The sequence below is a fragment of the Curcuma longa genome, chromosome 16 (assembly GCF_044706935.1).
Source record: "Curcuma longa cultivar G26 ecotype Majalengka, Jawa Barat chromosome 16, ITB_CL_G26_1.1, whole genome shotgun sequence".
Taxonomy (NCBI): domain Eukaryota; kingdom Viridiplantae; phylum Streptophyta; class Magnoliopsida; order Zingiberales; family Zingiberaceae; genus Curcuma; species Curcuma longa.
In genome coordinates this window covers 9,956,156-9,967,240 of record NC_133876.1, presented here as the reverse complement: position 1 = coordinate 9,967,240, position 11,085 = coordinate 9,956,156, and the positions used below count along the sequence as shown (strand labels likewise).

Sequence of the window (11,085 nt, the reverse complement as noted above, 5' to 3'; positions counted from 1 at the left end):
TTTGTTTAAAGACGCAAAGTTATTATATGCAATTAACTGAACTTACCAACATAAGTACATATGGAAATAGCAAGTGACATCAAGGATCTTTGGAAAGAGGGAATATGAGTATAGTCTTAAGCCGGGAGACAAGGTTATTGAGATTATTATTTACTAAGATGGAAAAGCATAACTGCCACTAACCCATGGCATATTTCTGGGTCCATGATCTTGCGGTCAATTCATACTTGGCTCTATCAGTCTTGTAAATGTGGGCAATCTCAGGAACAAGAGGATCATCGGGATTGGGGTCTGTTAGAAGTGAGCATATCGACAGTAACACCTGCATTTTGAATTTGGATGACCAATTGACTTGTAAGATCTCTGTATGAGTACATTCTACCTAATCCACTTCAGATGTACTGACTGAACTAATTGTAGTGTTCAAATTTTTGGAGACAGTTAAAGATGCACAAATTTATTCCAAAGTTTGGCTCTAGGATTAAAGGATGAAATAAAAAAAACTGCAAAATAACAGATGATGTTACCTTAGATAATGTCAAAGCAGGGCTCCACTGATCCTTGAGGATGTCAAGGCAGATGCTACCATTGCTGTTAATATTTGGATGATAAACTTTGGTGCGAAAGGAAACCTACAAGATCAATTTGCCTTTGAAATATCATCCAAAAAAGAACCAGATGCCTAGTTGGGATAAAATAAGTTTCTTTTGAAAGGATAAACACACCACAGATATACCTACGCCTGTTGTAGCTCTCAATCTGATAATGAGACTAGTTTTCTTTTCGCAGAAGAAAAAAAATAGTGAGCAAGAGCCCACCAATATATTCATATATCAGGCAGGTACAAGAGATCAACCTTAAGACAGATTAAGCAGCAGAAACATAGGCATCTAGTAGAAACATCAGGAAAAACGAGATGGTAATGGGACTCAAATATAACAAAAAATTTAGAATAGGCTTGTTAGCACGACTACAAGATGACAAGGTAAGAACCAACTGCTTTTGACTTGAAAGAGTAGAACAATTAATTAAAACTACAATTTATAGAAATAAGATTCAACATGGCAGCAACCATAAATTGGTGAATAGTGCAGATCGATAAGAACCCATTCCTTGATTATAAAAACCATGACACATAAATGTAAATATCCTGCAGAGCATAACAAGGTGTACTTTTGTACAATTATAACCTAACAAACACCAAAGCAGCAAACAACATCTAATACTGACAAATGAATCTATTATGGGTTATTCTATTGATCATGTATGTGACGTACTAATAAAACTTGTATTCACGAAAGATTGTATATGACAAGAAATTAGATTCATAAGAAATTGAACTGCACACAAGAGCTTTGATCATGCCAAATTAGGAAATTCTCTAAAGACAGTTGTTTGTTACCTTAGGTGGCTTGAAAGGGTAGTCAGGTGGAAAATGAATATTCACTAAAAACACACCACCTGCGAAGGGGCTTTCAGCAGGTCCCATAATGGTTGCTTGCCAGTGGAACATGTCATCGCCAAGAGGTCCTATAAATGTCAACGAGCAACAACAAAGGGATGAAATGAACATGCATGAATCGATACACGTGTGCATGTGCATGAATTTTATTTCAGTATGTAGTATGGACAATTTAACACTAGTTACCATTATCAGTTTGGCTTTAACATAGATACAATAAACAACTTATGAAGTCAAACAAAACAAACAACTATTCCAGAACAAAATCAAGGTGATGTATATAACAGGTAGTGGTCCAGCTAGATCTCATAAACAATCAAGATAGTGACCTAATTGTACGAAAGGAAGCAAATGCAATGGAAACATTTTTATTTAACGTAACCAGTGAAAGGTTAGAAGGATAACATGTACATAAACCAATAGGTTGTTCTGCTGAAATGAATATAATGCTACATACAAAACATGAGCACAATACTAATTGAACAAATAAAATCCATTATCTTATATCACTAGAATGGATAGGAATGCCACAACATATCAAGTCCACATATTTAAATTGCATAGACACTAATCCAATGTTTACCAAAAACCCATTGTGGATGAAAAAGGTGGAGACTGGTGTTAGGTCCTAAAAAAACAATGTAAAACACTGCCAAAAACCTAACGGGCATGTATCTTGACGTTATCCATCAAAAGGAAGGGTACTCAAATCCAAACGATTAACACTTGTGTGAATGTAACCAGAGTTCTACATGTGAACCATAATGAATCATATATAATTCTTAATATCCTTAACCTCTGAGACAGAAAATCCTTATTTATGAAATGTCCAAGCAAATACATCAATTTATGAATTTTTCTAATACGAAAAATCACAAAGCGAAAAGTAAATAAAAACAATGCAGCCAAGAAATAAGAATATAATGTAAAATAATCATAAAACCATAAGCTGTATAAAGTTTAAAAGAGTAGAATTTACCTGCACTGCAGGACACGGGCGGATCCTTCTCCAAGTCCTTCAACTCCTTCAGTATCCTCTTGGAAGCCATGGACAACTAAACAATACTCTAAACGGCGATCAACCATGAAAACATTCACAACTTATTAGATTATGGATACCCATCTGCAGAATACGAAATCAAACTGAAATCTCAAGCAACGAACGAAAAAACATCGATCGGACCGGATCGATCACTCGCAGTCAAAACCAACAAACTAGGTTAATCATCAAAACCCAGAGATATCCAAGACTATGTGGAAAAAGGAATAAAGTATCGGATACAAACAAACAGCAAAGAGGAACAACCATCGCGCCAAGAACGAACAAAAGGGAAGGCGATCCAGGTTACCTCGCTAGGGTTTCTTCGATGCTGCGATATGGTTGTTTCTGTTACGGAAGGGCGAGGGGAAGCCACGGCTTTTATAGAGGAAGGCCCATTTGCGACACGTGATTCGCAGCTGCGGCCGCGGATCGTGACCAAAAATAAATAAATTAAGCCGTCACTTTAGTGGTCACGAGGCATTTTGCACCGTTGAAAATTCACCGTGATTTATTTTACGGCCGCAGATTGAGTGACGAAGAAGTAGTAGGAATTTATTAAGAATTTCATAATTAAACACTAATTTATTCTTTAATTTTATATTTCATTACTCGTTCGCTAATTTCCAATTTAAAATGTCCAATGTACTAATTAGTTTTAATCATTCTCTATTTTTCTTTTATACGAGTATATCTTACTTTTAAGAAAATTTTAATCTTAATTTACAAAGTTATTTTTAAAAAATTAAGGTTCAATTAATTATATTTTATACTTGTAGAAACTGATTTTTAAAGCTATTTTATAATTGTTATGTTTAATTACTAAAAATATGGAGAAATCATTTATTTTGTCTTTTTTAATCAAAATTTAATTTAAATTATGTAATTTTGATTTATGTTTTTTGAAAACTACCTGTTCATAATTTATGCCAACCAATCAACTTATCAAGCTGAGTGAATCAGAAGAAGCTGCATATCTGAAATTAAAGCACAAAATAGTTTAGGGAAGGAGCATTCAAGGAAAGAACACAAATGTTCTGATCTGAATTTCCACCTTTACTTTTGTATTCTTTGAGATAAAATTAACCAGTACTACAATCGATCAAACTTTGTCAAAAGAAAAGAATGAACAGCAAGTGATCGATCTTTGAGATAAAATTAACCAGTACTACAAGTCTACAATCGATCAAACTTTGTCAAAAAGAAAAGAATGAACAGCAAGTGATCGATCCACAACATGAACTCAGATATCCCTCTATGATCTAAACCCGCCGACTGATAACTCAATCAACTTGTAGGTCGGTTATCGTCTTGCTGAAACTTTCTAGCAGGGAAAATATTTCATATGAGAGTGGATGAGATCTGTCCCCTGAAACAAATATATGAACTTTGTCATGCAACTCAATCCAACTGTAACCAGGCTGTTTCACCACCATGTTCTCATCCATCAGTTTCCTTATCTCAGTGGCATTGCTCCACTTCCCTTCATCTGCATGCATGTTGTGCAACAACACATACGGCGCAGAGCTATCGGGTTCAATCTCCACCAAAGCCTCTGCGGCTACTCGAGCCAATGCAACATTATTGTGAACTCTACAAGCACCAAGCAATGCACCCCAAACAGCTTTATCAGGCTTCACTGTCATGTTATGTATTACCTCCATAGCATCCTCAAGCTGACCATGGCGACCTATGAGATCGACGAGTGAAGCATAATGCTCAACTCTAGGGATGATACCGAAATCAGTGACCATTGAGTCAAATTGTCTCCGTCCTTCATTCACTAGTCCTGAATGGCCACAAGCATTGAGGACAGAAATGAAGGTGATGTGAGTAGGCTTGATGCTCATCAGTTTCATTTTTTCAAAATGCTCAAGAGCTTCTCTTGCCTGTCCATGCTGTGCGTATCCTGCAATCATAGCATTCCAACTGATTACATCCCTTTCCTTCCCCATGCCATCGAAGATGTTTTTGGCATGCATCAGATTACCGCACCGGGAATACATCGTAACGAGGGCATTGTTGATTGGAATGTCTGGACGTATTGTCTTTGTAATCAGCTGATGCACTTGGAGTCCAAGGAGAAGCATGGCAAGGCCAGCAGAAGCACTGAGCACTGATGAAAGTGTATGCCGGTCAGGCCTCTCACCAGCGGCACGCATACTAGCAAACAACCGGAATGCTGCATGATAGTCTCCGTTCTGCTCATATCCGGCTATCATTGTGTTCCAGGAGACGATGGTCTTCTGGGGCATGTTGTCAAAAAATTCCCTTGCACGCTCGACCTGTCCTGTCTGAGTGAATCCGCATATCATTGAGTTCCATGTCCATGCATCAGGATTGAGCATTTTTTCGAAAAGCGCTTTGGCTTTTTCCATGGATGAGTGATGAACATAGGCAGCAATCATAGTGTTCCATGATATCAAGTCTCTCTCAGGCATTTCTTCGAACAGTGCCCGGGCAGCTGGAAGATCGTTGATCCTCACATAGCACATGATCATAGAATTCCATGATACAATATTCCTCTCAAACCTCACTCCTTCGCGTGACATTTTTGTATCTCCGACAGCTTTTGAACAAGGAATTGAATCAAACAATCTCCTTGCTTCTTCGACCCTTCTCTGTTGTGCATAACCAGCTATCAAAGTGTTGTACGAGTCGATGACGCCATCAATCTCTGTTACTTTTCTTCGATTTCCAAGCAGCCATTCTTCTGCTTCTTCCAATCTGTTATTCCGAATGAAGCCCGAAACCAATGAATTCAAGGAAGCGGAATCTCGAACGGGCATTCTGTCGAACAGCTCCACTGCCCTTTTGACATCACCAACACCAAGGAATCCGTTGATCACAGAGTTCCATGTGACGACATTGGCGTCGGGCATTCTTCCAAACAGATGCATGGCTTCCTCCATCCTGCCGTTCCGAGCGTAGCCAGTGATCATAGTGTTCCACGAGACGATGTCCCTGGCCGGCATCCGGTCGAAGATGCGGCGAGCCTCCTCGAGCTCCGCCGAATCACTCGACAGCGCGTAGCCGGCAAGGATGGAGTTCCAGGAGACGACGTCCCTTGCGGGCATTTCGTCGAACAGCCTCCGGGCCTCCGAGAGTTCACGGTGGCGTACGTAGCCGCCGATCATGGAGTTCCAAGTGACAACGTTGTGGTGGCCAGGGAGGGCGTCGAAGAGCCGCCGGGCCTCGCGGAGGCGGCCGCTCCGGATCAGATGGGCGAGAGTCTTGTTCAGACTCCGCGGAGGTTCGAGGGGATGAGTGACCACGCGGAGAGGACGGCGAGGAGCTTGGCATGCGCCGGCGCTGCGAGCGGCCGACGATGCCAACCTTCTCATGCGACCTGACCTCCTCCAATTAGGATCGCCATCAAGGCGTTCGACATAATGCCCAGGCTAACAAGGACCAACTAAGGTTTAACCCATACTTTAACCCATCACTGTTCAATTTAACCACTTGACTGGGGTCCAGTTAAGACGTAATTGTTCAATTTGCCCAGGCATAATGGGGATGTTTAGAGTGTCATAGTTCGATCCTCTATTGGAATATATTTGGTATTAAATTTAGTAAGAAAATTTAAATTGGACAATCGGTGTGACAATTACTTGTGAGGAAAGTCCATGAATTTGTCTTCATAAGCGGAGTACCGATTCGGCATTGAAATGATCTTACATGAATGACGAAGACTACAAAGGTTGGCTACCGAGTTAAGTTGCTCGCACTTTCAAGATTTACTCTTGAAGATCAATAAAAAACTTCTATAGGATTGAGTCAGTCGTTTTCATGATTAATTAGATCGTAAAAACTGAATATTTAGATTAGCTTTTGTATATATGTATATTAATTGGTACTATGTATCTAGTTCTTTAGATCGATTAATCTTAAGGTGATCGGTACGATCCATGAAAATTTTTCATCGATTTATCTTGATAATCGGAAAGTGAAGATGGTGGCCCAATCTAATAGTAAATGTTCTCGGATTTGTTATTTATGTGAGAGAAAATCTTCATAAATTCGCACAGTTAAATTTTGAACTTCAGATTTTACCTGATTTGTAGTTGATAGACCTAATCATCTTACCTATTTATGATGTTAGAGTCTCATAGTTATCAAGTGTCTTATCCCAAGTGGTAAATATGAAGACATATATTGTCTGAGATTTCGGATTCGAGTCCTCTTAGCAATATATAGCTGTTAACTGAGGTGCTATTTCGGCAGTAGGTCATTGTGATCAACTGTAATTTCTCGATTTACCTCCTCATATATGGTCATGGGACTGTTAGGACGGCGAATTTCACCATTTTACATTATAAAAAAAATCATGTACAGTATTATATATATATTTTAAAAAAACAATCATCCCCTTCTATAAGAATAAGCACTATGAGATATGCCTTTCAGAGGCCATTCCATGCAGCAAGAACCTCCTTAAACACTTCAGCTATCAGTTCTCTATCAGCATTCTGAATAAAGACACCGATGTCTTCAGTAATCTCATAGATCTTTCCAAAGATCTTTGCCAAAGTTCACAAGGTACCTCAAGCAGCTGCTCTTCAGCCTAGGCAAGTTGTGGAGGTGGGCAACTTGGAGCCTCTCGAGCACATTGCTAGCATCAATGTCATCCGCGAGGCTCTCTTCGCACAACTCCTTCAGGTCGGATACGTCGTACTTGTCGGCGGCTCGTAGAAGCGCGATGCGATTAACAAGGAACTCATCGGACTGGAAATTGCCATAAATGTAGTTGACGAAGGCCTGGCAAGCGGTGAACGACATGTCAAAGATGTTGATGGTGGAAAGTTCTTTCTCTTTGAGGTCGTGAGCAAACATGCTGCGAAAAACAGGAGATCTTGTAGCCAGGACAGCTCTGTGTGCGCCAATGCTGCCATCAGTGAGATTATCAGTGACATTGATCCTGATGTCTGTGTGGACACCCTCAATTAGCATCCTCCTAAACGAGTCGAGGGTCGCGGCCCCTCTCTGCTTGTCAGCCTGATGGCCAGTCCAGATGGATGTAGGCTCACCACCCTGAAACACAAGAAGAAAAATCAGGAAATGATAAATGTTTCAGAGAGCACCATTTTGTGGTCCTTTTGCAAACTTCATAAACTAGGCATTGTAGTAGTTAGAGAAAGATTAGAGTTATCATTAGATGATGAATCTGCTTACTGATGGAGCTAAAATCTTTAGGTCAAGGAATTCAACGTCGATGATGAATCTGCCAGTTTGTAACATATCAATAGCCCACACAAAGTCGTTATTGTTCTTCAGCTGTTTGTCAGAAATTCCTGCGCATAAATGTTAATTATATATGTTAGCATCCATCTCCAAACTTGTGATGATCTAAGTAGAAACTCTCTATATCTTTTGCTAAGAAACAAAATGAATCGCCAATTTGGAAAACTCAGACCTGTTTCCAAACTTGTGATGATCTAAGTAGGAACTCTTATCTTTTGCTAAGGAACAAAATGAATTGCCAATTTGAAAAACTCAGACCTGGATGGATAAGAGTTTGGCGGTTTGGGACAGATGGAAACACAATCTTGATGTTGAAGGAGGCAATAGGTGGATTTTCTCTTGTGAAGCTAGAATCCTCAGGGTATAGTTTGACATAGAATTGCTTGCTCTTCTCGACTGCGAGATACCTGTTTTTCATAATCCAAGCATGGTCTTGGGTGGTTAGATTTGTAAAATTACAGGGAAAATGAATAAAAATTCCAAACTAGAAAGAAGCATAATTCACTGCATGTACAGATAAAGTTTATTTGTTAAATATAACTTCAAAAAAAAACAGAATTGTAAGAAACAGTAGAGAATCAATCATACTCTAATGCAGACCTAGGCATAAACTATAACAATGCAAGCGTAAAATTTGTACTTTGATAACCGATCATGGAGATACATCTACCAAAATGAGTCTCAGATCGAGTTCAATTGAAAGACGCATAGGTTAACCTAGGATTTCGATACACAATCAAGGAACAACAAGATGAAGATAGAGACGTTTAGCAAACCAAATTTGAAGTTTGATATTCAATTCACGTTACAGGGAACATTAGAGATACCCCAATGCATACCTAAGAATAAAACTTATAAAACTATAGCAATGCAAGCATAATTCACTAGGAACAAGATGATGATAGAGATATCCTGCATTAACAAATTTGAACTTTGATATCCAATGAAGGAGAAACTTCTAGCAAATTGAATCATAGATCGATTTCAATTGAGAGCACACAGGTTAATTGGGGATTTCGATACTAGCTGGAGAGATGAGAATAAAAGGGAGATTTTGATACCAGTTCCAGAGGCCGAGCTTGAAGAGGTCGGATCTGCGATAGGAGAAAGTGGAAAGGGAATCGATCCTCCATTGCGCGAGCCGCGTTGTGCTCTCCACCCGGTACGCGCGATCGCTCATCCTCGTTGGTCCTGCCGCGATCGCTGCTGCGGTGACCTCGCCGTGGCATCAGGAAACTCCTCCGCCACTCCGCCTTCTGCTCTTCCTCTTCCGATCCCCTCTCCTCATGAACGCGGCGGTGCCCTTCAAAACTGCCCCCGTCAAAATCTAGAAATAGGCAAAGGGGGTGAAGAAACGAGGCGTCTCTTTTGCGGAATCCAGCAAAGGCAATTGCCTCTCTGCCATTGAAGGCATGGGCAAAGGAGAGGGAGAGCCAGGCAAAGGAGACGGAGAGCCAGGGAGGCGACCCTTTTATGGGCTTAAAATAAAAAATTAATTAATATATATATATATATATATATATTTCAAATTAAATAATTTAGTGAAATTTGTTTGTGACACATGGAATCAATCAAATCCTCCAGCAATATCCAACTCGGAAACACGCTTTCCAGCCGTCCGATCACTCGATCTCCGTCTCAGCTATCTCCGCCGTTCGATCTGGGTTGAATAAGTAATAACCAAAAAGCTTACCTTCGGCTGAGCGGTGAATCACCTGTCTCGTCTCATTCACCATCTTTAGTATGTTCCTGTAAATGTACTCAGGTTAGATGGGACCCACAAGGAACTTCCTTTTAAAACTAATAAAAACTAGACTTTTTTTTCTGAGTATGGTTGACACGAGACAGGCGATTGCACATCTTCTTTTCTAGTTCCAATATTCTTCGTCGTTCTAGTTTCGGAATCGGAGGCGCTAACCGATTCGCCTCTCTCCCACGATTTCGTGGTTCGGAGACCTTCTCTTGATCGAAGGAGGCGGCGAAGAAGACGCCGAATGGACTCGAATCCGATGCTCTCTTTAATGGTTGCTGTTCTTTCGGCGGTCGCTGGATTGGCGGCTGCTTCGAGCTTTATCTCAGGTGATCCCTCTTTTTGGTGAAATTTGGTCTTTCGAGCTGGATTTGGTGAGTTTACGAAATGTTTTTGGCTTTAGATGATGCGTTGGTGTCTCATGGAGCTCGGGGTCGGAGCTTGCTCCAAGCAACAACTAGTAAGATTTCATTCTATGTTTCGCTCTTTACCTCCTTAACCATCTTTTTCTTAGATTTATCCTCGAGATCCATTGCGTTTGTTCGATTTAGAACTGAAGCCTTATTTGTCGACGTTGTCCAACGCACGTTTTGCCCCTTTTTTAATACAACAAAAGCTGTGTTAGTCCCCACTCATTTCAGCTCCGCTAATGATCAAATCATACCTGTAGAAACTACTCAATAGTAGAATTCATGTACAACTCATGTATTGGAAGAAACTACTTTGTAGAATTTTCTAGCTTCTCTGTGGTCATCCATTTGATTTATCATGAATTTGCAGTTTTAACTCGTTTTGCATGACTGCCTAGGTTGCCCTGTGAGCTTCGAGTTCATGAACTACACAATCATCACAAGCCGGTGCAAGGGTCCCCTGTATCCGGCCGATCAATGTTGCGGAGCTCTCGCGGATTTTGCATGCCCATATTCTGTAGAAATAAACGATTTGACTAACAATTGTGCACAAATCATGTTCAGTTACATCCATAACTACGGGAACTACCCTCCAGGGCTATTCGCGAATGAATGCCATGGTGGAAAGCTGGGGATTTCTTGCACGGCTAGTGCTCCACAGTCTCAGATCAGTTCGAGCACAGATCACAAGAACCAGCAGAGCCTTATTTCTTTGGCCTTGCTTTTGTGTGGAAGTCTCCTAGGGTTTCTGCTTTGTTAACCAAAGTGGAAATAAGTTATCACTATGTATCTATTAAATAGTTAGAGCTCTCGTTCCTCTTTTGTAAGTTCCTGTTGCAGGTTTTATTGTTTCTTCCTTCCACGAGGAACCTTGATAGAATGAAAGAACACTGCAAAAAAGTACATGATGAATAATCAAAGGCCAAAGAATGATTCTAACTATCAAAAGTCTTGATTCTCTAAGCATGCCAATGGTTGCTAGACATCAAAGAAAGACACCCAAGGATGAGCTAAAACATGCTCCATGTAGTACCAGTTTCATCATTGCACAAAAAGAATTGCATGGAGCTAAAAGAACACTAGAAGGCATACCTTTTGAAGATCCTACCATTCACATGTCCTGTTCTATAGAAAACTAACCACTTTATTGGATACTTCAATTGATTTAGAACTAGAATGAAAA

At 40.2% G+C, this 11,085-nt stretch overlaps 3 protein-coding genes and 1 pseudogene across 3 annotated transcripts; 1 reads left to right on the top strand and 3 right to left on the bottom strand.

The window, feature by feature from the left end:
* Window positions 1–2,858, bottom strand: LOC141847330 (ubiquitin-conjugating enzyme E2 8-like). Its single transcript, XM_074735346.1, has 5 exons — window positions 2,812–2,858; window positions 2,442–2,529; window positions 1,403–1,530; window positions 528–632; window positions 1–322 (listed from the first exon to the last, which is right to left on the bottom strand). Exons 2-5 carry the CDS (start codon window positions 2,509–2,511, stop codon window positions 179–181), a joined length of 447 nt encoding a protein of 148 aa, XP_074591447.1. The 5' UTR covers window positions 2,512–2,529; window positions 2,812–2,858; the 3' UTR covers window positions 1–178.
* A 678-nt stretch (window positions 2,859–3,536) lies between these two features.
* LOC141847909 (uncharacterized) lies at window positions 3,537–5,845 on the bottom strand. The gene has a single exon (XM_074736017.1). The coding sequence runs from the start codon at window positions 5,843–5,845 to the stop codon at window positions 3,785–3,787; it is 2,061 nt and encodes a 686-aa protein (XP_074592118.1). The 3' UTR covers window positions 3,537–3,784.
* A 1,051-nt stretch (window positions 5,846–6,896) lies between these two features.
* On the bottom strand, window positions 6,897–9,146 carry LOC141847827 (BTB/POZ domain-containing protein At1g55760-like; annotated as a pseudogene).
* Window positions 9,147–9,595: 449 nt separating this feature from the next.
* On the top strand, window positions 9,596–10,819 carry LOC141847916 (GPI-anchored protein LLG1-like). Its single transcript, XM_074736025.1, has 3 exons — window positions 9,596–9,821; window positions 9,896–9,952; window positions 10,301–10,819. The coding sequence occupies exons 1-3, from the start codon at window positions 9,737–9,739 to the stop codon at window positions 10,660–10,662; spliced, it is 504 nt and encodes a 167-aa protein (XP_074592126.1). The 5' UTR covers window positions 9,596–9,736; the 3' UTR covers window positions 10,663–10,819.
* The last annotated feature ends 266 nt before the right edge of the window (window positions 10,820–11,085 follow it).